Source organism: Plutella xylostella, chromosome 8 (assembly GCF_932276165.1).
Source record: "Plutella xylostella chromosome 8, ilPluXylo3.1, whole genome shotgun sequence".
Classification (NCBI taxonomy): domain Eukaryota; kingdom Metazoa; phylum Arthropoda; class Insecta; order Lepidoptera; family Plutellidae; genus Plutella; species Plutella xylostella.
The window spans coordinates 583,684-603,232 of NC_063988.1; the positions used below are offsets into that span (position 1 = coordinate 583,684).

Genomic DNA, 19,549 nt, shown 5'->3' on the forward strand with positions numbered 1-19,549 from the left:
TTTAGTTTTAGGGCACTTCTGAGTTTTAGATTTTACCAAAATGTCGGGAAAGTTGGCCCGCGCTACGAATAATTTGTATTTTGTATTTTCTTACATGTTTTATTAAGATGTAATGATAGATATTCTTTTGTGCTGTATAAATTAAGGTAGGTCGAAAACTGCCCTTTATGGGTTGAGATAGTAAAGGTACATTATACTGTCAGAGCAAGAGACAAACTATTTAATTTTTTTTAACTTTGTTGTGCAAGACGCCCTTAGGAAGGCTCTTTTAACTAAATTCTTGACGGTATGCTATTCATTACACTTTCTTCTAAACTTAATTAAAAAAAACTATACTTCTATTTTCTAGTCAGAATTTTATCTCTATCTGCCAGGCAGAGGTGCTAAAGATTGAACCCCCTGTGTATGCTTGTGACTCCAACGAATATTTACTTCACATAACATCGTCTCAGTCCTTCCTATATCGTTATCAATTAGATCCTACTAAATTATGCTTGCTGGATCCCTATTATATAGTGCTCTAGAAATAATAATATCCTTAGCAGAGCCATGTAAATGGACTCACTGGCAAATAAAAGCATATCCAATTTTAAACACACAAACTGTTCTTGTTGCGATTTCATCTTAAAGTTTTTTGTGTAACTTTTACCCCTTTACCAAACTTTACCCATGCCAAAATATATTTTATCAATTTTAATGCTGGAACCTATTACAGATTATGTATTTTTATAGAATAATCTTTTAATAAATGTATACTTTTGGTTAAAATGTACAAAATAATGTGAAACCCTTCGCTTGTCTTAACTTAAAAATGTATGTGCTGTAAGAAATATTTTTAACTTTTTATGTATTCCAAAGAGTCCCAGACTAAGTACAGTGAGATTATAATTTTACGAAATATTTTGTAATAAACTTTTAGAAATATAAAATACATAAACCTAACTTATTTTGATTAATTTCACCAGGCAGTATGCATCCTATCACAAATTAAATTAAAACAATGATATCATCAAATATTATTTATTATCTTTTCATATACAGACCCTTCTGATTTTCTTTTAAAATTTTATAATAACCTATTCACTGTGTTAATTAATCCACACTTGTAAGCATTTAATTGCAGTGAATCTGACAATTTAAATAATTGAAAACCAAACACAACGGAACTAGTGTATCGTGACTTTGTGTAATTTTCAGACAAACAGCAAATAAAATAGATAAAACTAGCATAAATATGCACGAGCGTGCGGCACTCGCCAGTGTCCTTCACTCCGCACCACTACACTCCCTCCGTAATTATATAAAACATTTAATTCGATAATTTATATCTAACGCACAGCGCCAATCTCAAAGACACGGATATAGTAGAACCATAATGGCGCCCTCTATTTGAAATGCTTCCGAAATGCAATGCTTTTTCACAATTCTACTTTGCCACGCGTCGATTTGAAACACTTTTTTTGCATCTTGTCCTTTATCGGCTAAGGCAGGGTGTACTTGACGTAGGGAACCTCTACATCATTTCCTTCTTCGTCGTTGCAGCAGAGTTCGAACACTAGCGCCTTCACATGGGGCTCCAGCTTCTTCTTGGACACCCTGGTGACCACTTCTGACATGGGCAGGCCCAGTCGCTCCTGCCGCTTAGCCTTAGGCATAAAGAACGAGTATAACATACAGACTCCCTGCGACAGCATAGTGATTTCCAGCTTGTGTTCATTCTTGAAGTAATCTAAGAACTGCTGGAGCGTGATCTCCCCCTTCACCTCAAACCGGTCCCACAGGGTCCACTTCTTGTCGTAGTAAGTGTTAGTTGGCGCCGCAATCGGCTCTGAGAAACCGAAGAACGGCAAGGCGAGGTTCACAAATCCATTCTTGAAGACCTCTAAGGTGTTGAATCCTTGAGCTAACTTATACAGCTCAATGCAGACTAATCCTGCCACCACCGACGTAGTAGTAGCTATAGCTGGGATAATTTTGCCAGCGATCAATTTAGACCGGTGGCGATCAGCGGGGGCAATCTTATAATTCGTCGCGCGAAGATTAGACGCCGCCACGATGAAGTCCATGTGGAAGTTGGAGTCGTCATCCTTCTCGAAGTCGAGGGGGGTGATGGTGAGGTTGGGCAGGCGCGCGGGGGGAGGCAGCTCGGACAGGATGGTCTGCACGCGATCCTGGTCCAGATCGTCGCTGTTCTGCTGCAGCTGCGCGTCGGTCACGGCGATCTTGATGCCGGATTTAGGGCTGAACTTCGGCACCTGGTGGGGGGAGGGTGGGGTTAGTTTGGTTTGTTTTGCGCGGAGTTTTGTTTTGAGGAAGATTGTGATGAAATTGAATTGAAAAGGGTACCTATAGTGAAATTTTTATGTCTAGAAGGGTCATCTGCGTATTGTAATTAAAACTTAAATTTAGGCTCAACTCCACCGTTTCTCACTAGCCTCTAAGAAAACATACAAGCAGCCTTCCAACAGACCACTTCGGGACTGCCTCCACATCTCCACCCTTGGCTGACGATTCGTGATATGATGGCATAGCACATAGCACAAACATTTAGCCAAAAGTCCAACTGACCTCAACAGCAGCGGCGACCTTCGCGATGGCGGCGCGGTCCCGACTGTGCTTGATGCCGTACACGGAGGCCCTGAGGTTGGCGGCGGCCACCACGTAGTCCACGTGCAGCTCGTTGTTCACGTCGAACGTGATGGGGTCGGGGCAGCGCTTGGGGCCCGACCAGAATGGCGCGCCGCTTGTTGTGGCCTGGAATGGGAGAGGTGTATTTGTTAGCATGACTTTATACATGTAGTACATGAAGGTACAGGCTGCCCCGAAAGGGCATAAATATGACGTCAACATTTATTTATTTCTTGGCGATATTCTACAAGGTATTCAAAAAATGATATAATGAATAATGAAGCATACACTAGGTACTGGAAAGTAAATACTTTCCCTTATAGATTATTTAACATATTTCGGATTACCATCTGTGCCATCCCCTTCTCAGTTTACAATACCCATTTTGTAGCACCATGTAGCACCATAAGCCCTACAACTTGCTATTACGCGAGTCTTCCATTGTTCACCGCAAGCAATGTGCTTAATATATTGTGCACAACTTTTTCTACAAATTATAGAAAGAAAACCCTTTTTGGCTTCTTATACCACTTTCAAAACACCCTGTATATATGAAGAAAGTAAAGGTTAGGTACCTGGTCAGGAGGGAAGTTGTAGAGCAGCTGCTGGATCTGGTTGCAGTACTGGTTCTCGAAGTGCAGCCGCGCCCACGCCACGCAGTCCTCGAAGCTCAGCGGACGCTCCGTGATCGCGTTCTGTGAGGGAGGGTAGTTCACATGTTAGTTATGTATAGAGGCTGGCTGAGCTGAAATTGAGAGGATATGTACAAAGGTTCCACTCGAGAGAGCCACGTACAGGAACTTCGCCCCCTCTCAGAATAGAATAGAATAGTTATGTATGATGAGAACTTATATGCCATGCTAAGTGCTTCTCTATCAGAGAAGCAGTAAGCTTCCGTATGTATAGTTGCGTTCCCATTATGAAACGCTGAAAATTGAGCGGTTAGCGCAAAACTATGAACTTGTATACTTGAGATGCAGCTTAAAAAAAGCATAGCTATGCAAATTAAAATTGGCCTAACATCATGACAATTTTCTTCGAGCATGGAAATAAATGGGCCACTTGCAGAAATATATTAAATCTAGATTTAGGGCCACTTGCACCAACATATTAAATCTAGATTTAGTGTTAAATCTCGATTTAGTGTCAAATTTTATATGGACTGAAGTTTCTTAAATCGACATTTGCCACAAAATCTAGATTTAATATGTTGGTGCAAGGGGCCCTTAGTGTCAAATCTCGATTTAAGAAACGTCAGTCCATATAAAATTTGACACTAAATCGAGATTTAACACTAAATCTAGATTTAATATGTTTCTGCAAGTGGCCCTGACGAAATGATTTAAAAAAACAGTTCCATAATCGTAATCGTCATCATTAACTCACTCAACAAAACACTCAAACAACAACAAAAACCCTCACCCTAACGCTCTCAAGCGCGTCCAGCGGCTGGCTGGCCGGCAGCTTCAGCGTCCGCTCCAAGAACGCCGGATCCCTCAGGTACTGGGCCGCATGTTCAGCCGCCTGCCGGAACAGCCCCTCGAACTCGTCGCGAGCCCACTGCAGCGTGTGCTCGATGGCGTTCGGGAAGTTCTTGAGCGTGCAGATCGGGATGCTCTTCTCCGGCGGGTCTTGGGACGAGCTGTAGGACTCGGTTAAGAACGGGACTACCACCTGGAAAGATAGATGAGTGGAGTCGGTTAGCAATGGGTTTAAATAAGAGTATTAGGATTTGGTGAGTTTCGTAATGTATGTAAGTCGGAAAGCCGTCATGGATGTATAAATTGCTGTTTACCGGACTCGTGCTATATTCTACAAAGTTTCACCAAATGGGGGTGGCTGCTCATCATTAGAACCACTTTGGTAAATTCGTGAAAACCACCTGAATTGCCGTTTTCCAGCCTTCGACGTAATCATCATCTGGTCTTACTTTTCCGCAACCGGACAGAGGCTGCTGCCAGGGAGCGAACTCCCAAAGAGAAACAACACTATTCTCGGCCTCCCTCATCCATAAGCGTCTCACTCGCGACTCACCTGCGTATTCCCCTTCGTAGCCAGCGTGCCGCTCTCCAACAGCGGCTTCCTGCAATACACGGCTCTCCTATCCATGTAGATCCGTGTGTCCACGTGACTCACTGGTGACTCACCTGCGTATTCCACTTCGTAGCCAGAGTACCACTCTCCAACAGCGGCTTCCTGTAATACACGGCTCGTCTGTCCATGTAGATCCTTGCGTCCACGTGACTCACTCACGACTCACTCGCGACTCACCTGCGTATTCCCCTTCGTGGCCAGCGTGCCGCTCTCCAACAGCGGCTTCCTGCAATACACGGCTCTCCTATCCATGTAGATCCGTGTGTCCACGTGACTCACTGGTGACTCACCTGCGTATTCCACTTCGTAGCCAGAGTACCACTCTCCAACAGCGGCTTCCTGTAATACACGGCTCGTCTGTCCATGTAGATCCTTGCGTCCACGTGACTCACTCACGACTCACTCGCGACTCACCTGCGTATTCCCCTTCGTGGCCAGCGTGCCGCTCTCCAACAGCGGCTTCCTGCAATACACGGCTCTCCTATCCATGTAGATCCGTGTGTCCACGTGACTCACTGGTGACTCACCTGCGTATTCCACTTCGTAGCCAGAGTACCACTCTCCAACAGCGGCTTCCTGTAATACACGGCTCGTCTGTCCATGTAGATCCTTGCGTCCACGTGACTCACTCACGACTCACTAGCGACTCACCTGCGTATTCCCCTTCGTGGCCAGCGTGCCGCTCTCCAACAGCGGCTTCCTGTAATACACGGCTCGTCTGTCCATGTAGATCCTTGCGTCGACATTGTCCAGAGCGTTGGCGACTCCGTCGAGAGCGGAGAAGAACGCGTCGTCGTACACGCACTCGGTCTCGGGGCACACGCGGTTCTCTTGAGCGATGACGTTGATGGACGGGTTCATGCGCTTTATCGCCTGCGGGGGTGAAGAGAGGAGGGTTGTGAGTTAAATTATAAAGTTGTAACGTTACTTCAACAAATGGCCTTAAAAAAATATTTTAAGAAAATAACAAGTTCACTACTGATAGGTGGATGGATATTTAAGTTTCAAATAGGAAAGACATTGATCCAAAATATAATAAAAATATTTTAGTTTATCAAGATTTGTGAAAGAAAGCCGGCGGATGTTGTAACATTTTTAATAACGAAAATTTCCCCTTGACGTTCTAGGATAAAAATATACCTACTTTTGCAGTCCACACTTCCATCATCAAGCTGCTTATATGTGAAAGAACAGCAAAATTCGCATCCACAAGCAACTGTCACTCCCACCCCAACTCACCTTAGCCGCAGTACTAGACTTGGGGTTCTGCACATCGGCCGGCCGGAATAGGAACTGCCGGTTGAGGTTGCTCTTCTCTATGAGGTCCATGTCGGTGACGTAGACGGTTCCGGAGCCAGCCCCGATGCCCATCATGGCGAAGTTCTTGAGCAGCTCGCAGCCAATCGCTCCGGAGCCTGGGGGAGGGGTATTGGTTATTGTAGTGTAGGATCAGCATTCGAAGTTATGATTATAATCATGGAATTCAAATGACGCCAGCTGTCATGAAAGCATAGCACTCTAGCCATCAGCTATCTATCAATAACGATCCAGTACATTTCAAATGAACTATCACGGATACTAAACGCAGCAAGACGATTTTTCATATCAAACTAGCTAATATTGCAAGCTAGGTTTCGCGGTAAATAATTTTTCAGGGAATTCCGGGATCAAAAGTTACCTGTATGTGTGTAACAATGTGCGTGATTCTTTCTCTATGAGTCTGGAAAATTATATGTTATTCGTGTTTTTCCTACTGAATAGTGCAAATTCTAAAAAGAACCATGTCATGATAGCGTGCCAATGTTGTGGTTTGTATTTTAGATTGTGTGATAAATGCCGCAATTATTAAAAAATGTTGTGCAATCTTCCGCCTTATCTTAAAAACAACGATAATTGAAAGTAAAAATAAATATAAATAAAGAAACCTTACTGAAAGCAAATTATAAAACTACAGGCACAGAAAGATTTTATAGAAATAGTTCTACATTATAGTTTTATACGATTTCAGCTCTTACGAGTACAAGCTAATGATGGAAATTCATATTGCTTATGGGTCACTGATGGTCTATAACCTTGCAGAGTCATTAGCTCTCATATTTATAGGGTTTCCATATCGACCAACAGTACCTAGAATTTCATAAGGTTAACTTGTAGTTGTTATGCATGTAGCTCTCCAATTTTAGCTCAGCTCATGCATATATAAAGAAGCGTCTATTTAAATTGAACATAAAGGAGGAGTGATTGAAGATACTCTGTCTCTGTATACAAATAACCACAGGGGTATAATCGTGACAGTTCTGACATTGCGAAAAAGAGACGCTTAGCTACATTAAGCGTAAGAAAGAAACGTTGGGCTGTAAATGTTTTTTGTCCTTTTTGCTGTGGCGCCTGTTTACGTCAGTTCTCTGTGCCAAACAATGAAACAAATGAAAAATCTGTGCCAAACAAAGGCTGACAGTTACAACAAAATTTTCTAAATGCTATTTATTTTTGATTTGCTAGTGATTTGTGGGTGTTTATTAAGTTTATTAGACTATTATCATCACTTAACGAGTGTGTGACATGGGTGGGTGGATTTTGTTCGGTTGTATAAAGCATATTGAACGAAAACACGATGGAATGATGGATGAGATATATTTTCACATGTAAGTAGATACTATCAAGTTTACCAAGCTTACATTCATCATAGTACTATCTATTGGCTCGATTTTAATATAAAACGATACTAATTTTAATACTGTAAGGTCTTTTAGTATCAGTTTTAAGTAAAAATTACGAGGTACCATATCATAACAAATCACATGGTGTTGCAAGTTATTGAAAATTTATTTTACCCACAAATATTATAGTATGCAAAGAAAATACTAGAAATTGTAACGGACTCGGGTTGGGTTTACAAATGGGGCGCACGAATTCGGTTTTTGTGAAGATTGTATTTTGTAGAAGTCATTCTCCTCTTTCAAATGAGGTGCCTCTCATTGTGAGGAAACGTTCGTTTCTTTTTTTTTCTTCCATGTGTGATTTCTTCTGTATAATATAAAGTTTATTGTATTGATACGAAATACGTGTTTCCTTTAAAAAAAACCCCATCACATATTTGGCCCACGATTATAATGCTCATGCTCATCCATTTATTTATCTCTTTCATAGGTTTCCGACAGAAAAAAAAATATCAAAAAAATGGATAGACATTACCGGTCGCACAAATTGGGAACCAAGGAAACATAGAAAAATTGTGTTCGGCACATTTTGAAGAGGATTGTTTCGATTGGACGAAGACATGAATTATACAATCCACTCAGTTTGTGTATATTAAATAATTATATTGAAATCAAATAAGTATGAGTAAAGTTTTTTTTCTTATACCGTCGGTTGACAGGAAAAACTCACTAAGGCTGGTTTTTCAATATTCAGATAAATGTTATCTGGGTAATACAAACATTGAGAAACATTGAGACGCAACAGCATCAAAATTATTTCCCAGCAAAACTTTTGTCTGGCTATTGAAAAATTAGCCTTTAGTGTCTTTTTCCTATCAACCGACGATATACTCAAGTTTTGTTTTTGTTATTATGATAAGTTAAATTTCCCCATATTTAGGTTTTATTTTTTTGTCGGCAACATCTATGGTTTGAGTGAGAAAGAGAATAGTGCACACGGCGATTGCGAATCTATTTGTAGTTGATCTGAGCAAATAACGATGAGATGAGACATGTATATATTTTTAGATACCTATACTTTGAACTATTTTATTTGGATATAACTTCATCGTAGATTCAATAGTGATATTTGTGATAGCAACTAAATGCACGTATTTGGCGTCGTCGGCCAATTCATCATTTATGGATTTCACAACATTTTGATTATATCAATCACAAAAGCAACGGTTCAAGATCTGTTGTGAAAAATAATACAGTTTGCTACTGGTATAAATACCACCAGCCATCTCACTCCCTGTAATTTAGCCTTAATAGATTCTTTATCAGTTAATTACATCAAACAAGGAAAATGTAGATGTATGCAGCAACTCAGGACAAGGGCATTTAACACAAACTGTACCTAGCAAACCAACTAGATTTGCCTAATAAATATCCTCTAGGTATTGTTAGACAAATAAATATAATTTTTCTTAGATTCCTTATTAATAAAAACATTACCATTTGAAATGTTACACAGAATATTCATTTCCCATAACCATCTAAGTATTTCTAACTAACAGACCAAAGTAAAGAACAGAAGAAAAAATAACTCACCAACAACAAAGTACTTCAAGTCCCCGAGTTTCTTCTGGAAGTCTGCACCGAAGACGGCGACCTGGCCGTCGTATCTGGAGCCGGTGGGCTTGCAGTTCTCCTCAGTGAGTCCAGCTCGGTCCTTGGGCAAGCACTCGATAGCGTCCAGGTACAGCCATTGGAAGATTGGGTGGAACTTTCCGGAGCAGGCCTTCATTACTTCCTGAGCTACCACTCCACCAATGGCTGCGTTCATTGGGTTCAGGTCACCGGCTGATACCTGAAATGTATGGTTGTTAGTTATAGTTAGATGTTATAGTGACCCATTGTGATTCTAATCGTAAATTATATGGTGACTGCACTAGCAGTGGAATGTATAACAAGAATGTGAATAAGTGAGGCAACTAGCATTTATTGAATTAATGCTATTTTAATAATACCTTGAGGGTAGTATTGATTTATTAAATTATAATTACCTTGCAGAAGATCTCCATCAGATCAACATTGACTTCAATCTCACTTTCCTTCAAGATGTCTTGATTCTTTACATACTGCAGGAATTTGTTTGAGTCGTCCACAGACCAGGGCTTGGGCAGCCGCCCTTCACCAGCCTGGAAGCTGTGGAGAGCCGCAAACGCAATGTGCAACTGCTGAGGGTAGTCAAATTTACCGAAGTCTGAAATCAGGAACTCTGGACTCTTATAAGATTCCTGCAAAGACTTGAAGGCTATCTTTTTGGGCATTTTGACTTGGGTGACGATTCCTCCACGGACATATTTAGAGAAGGCTGAAGTGTCTCCAATGCTGAAGGTGTATGGTCCCAGAACCTTGATCTTGCGGGGCTCACAGCCATTCAACTCTGTCATGCCTTGAACCTGAAAAATTAAGAAGGTTATTCATCGGCCTATTTCAAGATAATAAAGTGATTTGATTGGTCATAAGAAATTTAGGTGTAATCTTATATGCTTGCATGACTCAGTGTGGTCAAGGTGAATGACTGGGTTCATCAACCTTATCAGTGCGTAAATACTGAAGATTGAGACAAAGGAACAATATTTCATAACACTATCATGTAAAACCATGAATCCTGAAGACCATTACCTCACTGAATGTGACATAGTCTCCATCCTCGAGGCCGTGGCGGGTGTCGTCCAGGCAGGTGACCACGGACTCGGCGTCCAGCGTGATGTCGGCCACCATGGCGGACACGGGGTTCTCGCCCGTCACGTCCACCACCGTGAACTCCGGCCCGAAGTCGCAGAACACCTGGGAGAAGAGACCGCGGGTGTCGGCGATGATGAGCGCCACCCCGAGCGCGCGGGCCAGCGCCGCCACGCGCTGCTGCTCCGCCCACGCAGCGCCCGTCAGCACCACCACGCTGAACTTCTTCAGCACGTCCTCAGTGAGCGGGCCGGTGTACGCCGTCGTCGGCACGTAGTGGTTCAGCTCCGCCAGCTGCTCGAACGACGCCTGCGCCCGGTTCTTGCCCAGCGCCGCCTCCGACAGGTAGAACTGCGACGACAGGTCCGAGATCGTGCACGGCTTGTCGTCGTGCAGAGTCACCGACTTCACTCCCCCGAGTATCACGTTTTTCGCGATCTCCACCCCGAGCCCGCCCAGCCCCGAGATCAGCACGTCGGAGCTGGCCATGCGCCGCATCGCCTCGTGCCCCAGCACGTACAGCTGCCGCGAGTACAGCCCCTCATCAATTTCGTCTTCCACGCGCGTTCCATTGTTCGCCATTGCTGAGGAATTGGAACGGGAATCTCCTGTGTTTAGCTTCCGCTTTTTCGCCGGGGGGTCAACGGAATTATCGGCGACTTCAGCACTAGACATCGGGCACGTACGCGCACAATTTTGCCAGAATTTTGCTTTGCGTTTCAAGACAATCAATCAAGAAAAGTCTTCAAATAATAGAAAGCGACATTCGCGCTTCGTCAGGCTCGCTTACTCACTGTCTTGAAGTTAGCTGCAAGCAACGTGGAGGAGGAATTTTACGGAAGTGAATTTATTTAGATTTGTATTTACCCTCTTTGATCAATAATTACGATGTGTTACCGGTCTATTATTAAACGTTTGAAATTTTGCGATCCGAAATACTGTAATAATCACTGAATTTGCAGAGCTGTTCAATCAAAGAAGGCCGGAAACATGAGATGTTTTTTTTTCGATTTAGTTTATTTATATCTGGCAACTTTTGAATCTTTATAAGCTTTGTGTACACTCTCGTATAAAAAATGCCGTGCCTGTGCTGATGCTGAGTGTTGGCGCTGTGGTACACCCGAGTGCATGTTGTCATCATTGTCATAGATGTGCCACCACTCCACCTACTGATTTCGTGGATGCGGACTTAGGGTTCGGGTTACCTATGGTTACTTCTACTTAAATGATATTTGAGTGATTGATTGATGCGTCATGAAAACGAGTTTTTACGTTGCCAATCCTTTGACCAGCTTTATAGCATAGAAAAAAAAATCACTCCGTTTTACTCTATACCATGGAAGTAATAATAGATAGATAGATAGATAGATAAGTTATTTATTTACTTAACACAACACATACACAGGTTACACAGCAAGATTTCTAACATAATTTTTTTAGATTACCTACATAAAACACAAAACATTTTTATAAGACATGCAGATAGAAAAGCAACATGTGTATTTATCATGTTAGCAAAAGGGTTCTGACTCAGCATAATACTATGATTATGATTAAATAATCACAGCGCTGGTATTCTGCCAGGACCAATTTAGTGAGTGGGAGTGGAGCCTCAACCAAACACAAATATGTGTATAGTTAATATATAAAAGTGTGTTGTGGTACGTTATAATTATATTTATACTAAAATAGAATAGATACCTAATTATATATTATGTTCCGAATGTATGTATATATGTAAGAATAAATTGTGTTAAATGATTATGGATGTATGCTATGTAGTATGTGTAAACTAATATATTGTGATGTGAGTTTAAGTGACATGTGTAAAGTAAAGTGATAGCAAGTGATGTGGTAGTGAATTTGCTGGGTGACACCTAGAGAAAGTATATGGCGAAGAGAATGCTAGAACGTAAGCTATGCAGCCTGCTTTTGTACAACTAGCAAGTAAAGTCGGAAGCGGAGTTTAAAAGTGTGTGTATTGATAAGATCTCTGATGGGAGGGGGTATATTGTTCCAGCATTTGGTCGCCATATATTAGAAACAGCCTCGAAATTTTGTTGTACGGTAAGGGGGAGTTGACAAAGGTGCTGTACACCGACGCACGTTTCGCCATAATACAACTGTATACTGTGTTGTATTATTACTTCCATGCTCTATACCTCTAGTAGGTGGGTATTTTTCATTTTCGGGTCACAATAATGCGTATGTGTAATGACGTGGGCGGCGGATGTGTAGAGTAGTCATAAAATAGCAAATGTTTTTTTATACTGGTAATAATACTACAGCTGACGTTTATGTTTTTTTTTCATAACTTGCAGCTAGCTTCGGGTCAAACCATTTTGTTTCGTTTTTCGATTCGAGTCTGTTCGCGAGAGGCGAAAGTCGCGGTCTTTATTTTATTTACACTGTCGTCGTCGTGTATTTGTTGTGATTTATTTGGACTATTATTACTATTACAAGTGCTTATTTAGTTTGGTTTAAATTATGACTCATTTGTGAAGCATTTCATCGTTCAGGATCACAGTATCCTGGTTTTAAGTTGACGTCCTCAAGTTTCCAAAAATGGTTCAGGACTACGTTTCACCCATCAGGGTGCATAAATTCTCCTTCGAAATGGTGATGGCTGTAAGTATTCTCAACCTGTATCTTACTGAGGACTTCTAGAGCCTTTAATAATTCGAATATATAAGTAAACTTGTTTCTTTGTTGATGTTACTAACGGGGCGTCTCGCGCGAGTTATCACAACAATCGAAACATTCCAACTATGTTCTAATGTGTACTAATTTGAGATGTTACTGGAAGACGCACTTATTGGATTCCATTCTCGACTGTGTGATCCACATAACCTTCGGAAAGTGGCTTTCACTCATGAAACGTGATTTGCAAGGACTTTTTAACTCTGGCACTTATCTCTATAGCAAAAGACTGTGCTGCTGAGTGTACATTCTATAACTTTTTATTTATGTAGTATAGTGTAGTATATTTGTGGTTTAGAATGTGTACAATATTCACTATAGATAGATAATTCCACCTTTTGTACACTTATATTTCATATTTGTGCAATAAAGTATCAAATAAATAAATAAAAATAAATAATTATATATATAGAATATTCTTTATTTGTACACAAGAACAGATTTCATAAAGCTTATATACAAATATACTAGGTATAATTAATAATTTAATACCTAACTTGTAGTGGCTAGATAAGGAAGCCCGAGGACAGTGTTGTGGTCTCCATGGGATGGCCTATGTCCAGCAGTGTCCATAATAGCCTGATGATGATGATTATGAATTAAATTTATAAGACTGAAATTATTTCTTATACAAATCTATTCATTCAAGTGCTTACATACTTTGAAAATCAATTAAAATGATGTTTTTCTGCTGTGAATGGAGAAGTGGGAGGATCCTTGTAGTATTGTTATCTTATTTCATTTGTTAGCCGAAATACAAAACAATAATCCTGCCTTTTGAGTCTTTTGACCCCTGTTCAATTAAATTAGTTTTTACAAAGAAACAACACTTATTATTTATTAATTTATTTATTAAGTGCCTAAATAACAAGTGGATTTGTAGTCAATTTGCTAACTTGATTCTGGGATGGTCTTTGATTTTACACCATGTGTAGGTCAAGTGTTCACAAATTAATTATTACTTGCTAGATTTTTTCACATTAATTAATATTGCTTCCACCATGATCTCAGAGCACTGGTTACTCTTGGCATAATCTACAGAAGATACACTTGCTAGTGGTCTTCTGTGCCAAGAGCCTTAAATATGAAGCCAGTAATGGGTGTAGTAGAAACTTGTGGTACTCTTTGTGCCTACTACAACTCCCTTTGACATTCTGTCCACAGTGTCACCTTCATCAAATGAATACAAGAGATACCATGAACCAGAACCATTTCCTTTGTAGAAGTTACATTATTTTATCCCCGCTAATCAACATGCGGAAGACATCACTCACACTGAACAAGTGCTCAACTACTGCACCGATGGAGCCCAACTCAATCACAACACCAAAACAATTCATAATCACAACTCTTTACAATTCACAGAAAACTATCCCCTGTGCACATATTTATACGATTCATGTCTTACAAGCAAGTTATTAGATAACCGGCCTGTTGGTTTAGTGAAAAACATACTCTACGAGCTGGATAACAGGTTAGGAGTTGCATTGAGCGAAACTGGTACGTTAAATATTGTATCAGCGCACGTGACATCGCGAGAATGCCTTTCGTGATATCAACACAACCGTCACAGTACAACGACCATGCTTCATTGGAGGCAATAAAGCAGAGAGGCTTGTGTTTATTTATTTAAACTCTTTATTGAATACTCATAGAAACATACAAAATAGGTACAAATCATTACAGTTGACAGTCTATGTAAACAAAGGCGGACTTATCGCCTTAACGCGATTTCTACCAGTCAACCTTTATGGTGAAGGAATACAATTTATCAACTCTTATAAGTTGTATAAATGTAAGACAAACTTAAATATGCAATTTTCAACCGAACTTAATTAAACACAACTTATTTACAACCCTAACCTATATATTGGCTTGAGTGTTATTGGCTTTGTTTCTAAAAAACACAATGTAGGCCAAGAAGTAGAGTACTAGAAGAGTTAAAGTGGCGTGCGGCCACATCTTTCCAAGAACCCATTACCTATGGGGTAAATATTTTTATAGAGTGAAATAAAAACGAAAACGTGATGTAGGATATCGTCCAGTTAGTTTTCGTTTCGATGTGCGAATCAGCTCGCAAGAACCTCTCACCATCTCGGTGACTCCCTCACATTTTGTACGGGAGTGACATCCTCGTGGCCAGCCCATTGAAGTGGCAATGGGCTAGCCACGTAGCCCGTAGAACCGACGACCGCTGGAGTAGAAAGGTTCTGGAGTGGAGACCCCGTGTCGGCAAACGGCGTGTCGGTCGCCCCCCAACCCGTTGGACTGATGATCTGCGGAAGGTAGCGGGAAGCTGCTGGATGCAGATGGCGGGTGACCGTTTGGGGTGGCGATCGTTAGGAGAGGTCCAACAGTGGACTATAGAAGGCTGAGAGAGTAAGAGAGACATCCTCGTCATTACTAGCAGAGGCCCCAATCTAACAGCCACGATGAGAAAGAGGCACCACCCACACAGGATGAAAGTAATCTACACACTTAGCAGTCCCATTAATTCATCTAACAACGTAGGAGCTAATTACTCGCTCAGACACTTACCTACCGCCTTTAGCATGCACTTAATGGCTATGTTGTATAGTGTAGTAGTGACCGTGGGTACAGTGGGACTCGTTGTTAAGTGGCACTTAGCACTCGGCCTTATCTCCACAGTTAGCTATTAACCGACCGTTTAAGCCGCAGCTTGGAAGACCGACCTATGAATATGCTTTCTTCAAGATTAATCGTCTAACTTGACTTCTAACTTAGATCAACAATATTCGAACAAGAATACAAAAACATAGCATAAAAGTGACCGTATTAATCGAGACGTTTATTTTGCACTGACACTCCATTACTGTTAATCTGACTTCTAATGAAGGCCTATCGCAGTTCTCTACCTAATTGCTGCCTCCATACAAATTAAAGTACACTTTCACACATTTAACCATCAATAAATCACAGCTCCGCAGTTAGCACATACATACTTTATGTCCCTCTATTTAAGGATCTGCACAAAACGATACAGGGGAAAGCGGCCTTACGCACTGAGTTATAGCTTCTAAATCATCGGAGAATAAGGTCAGTAGTCCATTGCAGTGCTCACAATTGCCGCTGGATCCTGAAGATTGGCAGTTTCCCTCGCCATGACCGGTGCATCCTGCCCAGTTGCATAACGGCCCATGTGCGGATGAGACTATTCGGTAATATTACCTGTACTTCCTTCTTGATAGAGTTGATTTTGCAACGCTTCCTATTCGATAATGAATTATTAACCAAGGGTACGCGTGAATTTTGACTGTATAATGTATGCCGATTAAGTTCATATTGGAACGGACAACCATATTTGGATGCATTGGCTGTTTTACATTTGTATCATGGCTTCCTGTATTTTTGAAGGTTTAGGAAGATCAATACATAATTTATAGTGTCACTCTAATTTATACCTATACGAAAAGTACTATATCAGTATGAAAGTATATGAACACTTTCGTACTAACTGATAACACGCAAAACATCACTCAAGAGATAACAATACCTAGCTAGGTCTCCTAGATCTATTAGATACCGGGGTCATTGTCTTCTTGTTATTTTTACATAGTGTGACCTCAGTTCTCTAAAACTTGTTTTAAACAAAAGATAACATAATGATGAAAATGAATATCTTAACAGTAGGCACAAATAGAGATACAAATTAGTACCTACATAATAATACGATACAATGTATGTTGCAGATACTCTGGAATGAAATTAAAATGAAATTGATGGTAATGGATTGAATATTAATTCAATTAATTAATTAATTATGAGTGGTGGATGCATACTGGCCGACCTCAGACGCGAAATGAGGGAAATCAGCTCGCCACTTCGACTGTTCCATAGGCAATAGGTAGAGCTAAAATATATATTTAGTTTAACGGACAACATTTTTGAAAAGTAAATCTATAACTGTAAAGATCATAATTATACAATCAACTCAATGATTGCTATTTAAAATTATCTTAACATATGTGGTCATTTGAAGGCACTTTGATGCAGAGACTATAGCACTATCTTTATCAAAATACTAGAGAATCCATAAATGTAGTCTGTATTATATACCTACATACAAGACATCATGAAGTTTGTAAATCCATTCGACCCTTTTACACAAAAAAACCGTGTACAAACAATACCCATTTAGACGAACACTAAAATTTGCAACATTAGAAGCAGACGCCACGAAATTGATGTCCATTTACTGAAATTACAAGTCGTAGTCTTTGCTGAAAGGTTTTTATTGAACGATTCCCGCGGGTATATTTACGGGGGTCTACTCTGGATTAATGGGCCTCCAACGTAGATGTGAAAGCCTGATGCTTCATAGGTCATATGGGGCGCTATTTGAGTTGTGTGTGCAAGGGTATACCTACTCAGGTATACCTAATAGCAACATAAAAGGCTTTCTTATTGATAAAATATTACAACTGAGACACTTTGCCAATTCTTTCACGAACATTCTAATACCTTGTTCTCAATGTACCTAAATGCTGATTCTTTGATAGCGTTTTGTTATTAATTTATTATTAGTGACACAAAAAGAAATGTTTACAAAAACTTGATCTGCTAGGTTATAATAACAAGATAAGTATGTACCTTATTGAGCTTCTGTTAACCTCTGTTATCTAAGTTTTGAATTTAATTAGGACGTAACGCGCTTTTAACAAAAATATATCTGAAGTCAGGGGTGTCACTTTAGCCTGCGAAAAACTAAGTTTTGGAACTCCGCAGCGTTAACCACGACTCTATACCTACCACTCTTCAAAAGGCACGGACGTTAAATAAGTGGAGTGACAATCATTTATTAAAAAAAAAAACACGATTCTATCCCGTAGTATTAAACGAACCGATTGCATTGACAGCTCTCGTTAGTTTTTGGTCAAGCTAGGGTCTTCTTATATATGTATTTCTGAAATATTTATCTAGGATAGGTACCCAAGGCACCGTGCCGTGCTGCCTGTTTCACAATTTAGAACGCCAACTTAAATATGTCCTTTTTGCGTTTTAGTACGCCCGATCTATTTGTAAATAATTAAAGTTTATCTGTATTGTATATCAGTCCTTGAGGACGCACTTTGATTTGATAATTGGAGTGTTATCAGATCACGACATGGCCTCACATTATGCGAATATTGCGTTTAAGTATCATCTCAATCTATCTTGTGTATTTTGTTTTAATTTCCTATTATTTTATTATGTGTGTTTCAAGTATTACGTAAAAATAGTTATTTCATATTTTTGACCATCTGTTCGTTGTTCTACCTCTGCATAAAAAGTATCAAATCTAATGCAATACTTAAATAAAAAATCGATACAAAAATCTGATTAGACTTCGGTTTTTATTAATTCACATAAAATAAAAGCAATCTGTAAACTAAGTTGGGCTTTTTAGCTACTAAAATATAAAAGCTTTATAAATATAAATCACAAACAACAAAGTTTCGCCAAAATGTGCTGACACGTTTCAGATGGATCCGCCGAAGTATTGCCAATAAATTCCCCTTATGATCATAAATTCTTGCCAAAAGTTTAGTGAACACGCCATTTGTCAGGAGATTCGTTTTACTGAAAGAAAGCTCAGGCGCGTGTTGAAAAGAAGGTTCTTGATCTAATACGTTTTGTAAATGTGTAAGGCTTTTATTTCCGGTTTGGGGATTTATGATGTGATGTGATGTCTTCTTCGTCGTATCCGACAACAGCGACTCTTGCTACACTCTGTTATGTGCTCTTATGTGGCTGGCAAGTCCGAACTTATGATGTAAAAAGGTATACACATAACAAAACTGACTTTGAAAATGACTACACATTATGTAGGCACGAGTTAAACCCATAACCCTCCCTCTATTACCTTCATTTACAATTGGTCACTAACACTTTTTGAGAAATGTTTGATTAAATGACAACTTCTGATCATAAGTAAAGAAGTAGAGAAATTGACGACATTAATATGTATAAATATCCGAATCCCCCATCCGAAATCATATAAATCAACCTAAAAGCCTTACGAGAGAGCAAAATCCGTGTAATCTGATGAAACGCCGCACCGAGACACAGACAATGGAACAACAACAGAAATGATAGACCTACCTCTACCTACCTCAAAACTGTAACCTAGTTTGAGATTTTCGTGACAAAGCCGGCATTTTGCCTCTCCTTCATCGTATTGACGGCAAATAAATGAAAGTACCCTGCATTTCTGGTGTGCGCAGCAGTTTGATTAGATGCCTTATTAATTATTAAAAGCAGCCGTTATCCGCCTAAAAAAGAATACATTTTTAACATTAAGTCGGTGATTTAAAACGTTTAACATGAACCAAGTCAGTATTTATGACTCTTCTCCCATATTCCTGTGTCCTGCGTGTCGGGTGGAATCTCGACAAATCCCAATTCCCGAATTAATCTTCGGTGACATTGGAGACGGCGGTCGTAATTGCTGTCTGTGCCTTCAGGAGGCTGATAGCCGAGTAAGTGCCAATTTCTCCATAGTCGGTTACCTAACCGACCAGGGATGGTTTATTAATTATACGTAATTTCCGTATAAAATTCTTGACAGATGTGTCAAAAGTCAACCACTAATACCTGATTATGCTCTAAGCGACTATGGGGAAATTGGCACTAAAGGTGTCAATATGCTGCCAACGACATGAAAGCCGCGGGCGCGGGTACATATTTCTATGGGAGATTATGTGACGCTCGAGGACACGTCCTTAGAAAATATA

At 40.2% G+C, this 19,549-nt stretch overlaps 2 protein-coding genes across 4 annotated transcripts in view; one reads left to right on the top strand and one right to left on the bottom strand.

Moving 5' to 3' along the window:
* Positions 1 to 1,006: 1,006 nt before the first annotated feature.
* On the bottom strand, positions 1,007 to 11,125 carry LOC105384339 (ubiquitin-like modifier-activating enzyme 1). The gene is made up of 9 exons (XM_038115329.2): positions 10,056 to 11,125; positions 9,431 to 9,829; positions 8,976 to 9,234; positions 5,962 to 6,137; positions 5,374 to 5,595; positions 4,051 to 4,302; positions 3,204 to 3,323; positions 2,569 to 2,754; positions 1,007 to 2,255 (listed from the first exon to the last, which is right to left on the bottom strand). Exons 1-9 carry the CDS (start codon positions 10,788 to 10,790, stop codon positions 1,482 to 1,484), a joined length of 3,123 nt encoding a protein of 1,040 aa, XP_037971257.2. The 5' UTR covers positions 10,791 to 11,125; the 3' UTR covers positions 1,007 to 1,481.
* A 1,204-nt stretch (positions 11,126 to 12,329) lies between these two features.
* The window catches only part of LOC105384338 (protein real-time), a 64,899-nt gene continuing 57,679 nt past the window's right edge, over positions 12,330 to 19,549 (top strand). For 2 of the 3 annotated variants that reach the window (XM_048622763.1, XM_048622762.1), the window contains exon 1: positions 12,330 to 12,743. In XM_048622763.1, coding sequence (XP_048478720.1) covers positions 12,681 to 12,743 — 63 coding nt within the window. In that variant the 5' untranslated portion in view covers positions 12,330 to 12,680. The remainder of the gene's footprint in view (positions 12,744 to 19,549) is intronic. The other variant, XM_048622764.1, reaches the window with a different exon arrangement.

Coding starts and splice junctions, on each gene's coding strand:
- LOC105384339 (XM_038115329.2), bottom strand. CDS start 10,790: ATGTCTAGTGCTGAAGTCGCCGATAATTCCGTTGACCCCCCGGCGAAA. Junction 9,830..10,055: donor ACTATGTCACATTCAGTGAG/GTAATGGTCTTC, acceptor TTAATTTTTCAG/GTTCAAGGCATGACAGAGTT. Junction 6,138..8,975: donor CTTGAAGTACTTTGTTGTTG/GTGAGTTATTTT, acceptor CCCCTCCCCCAG/GCTCCGGAGCGATTGGCTGC.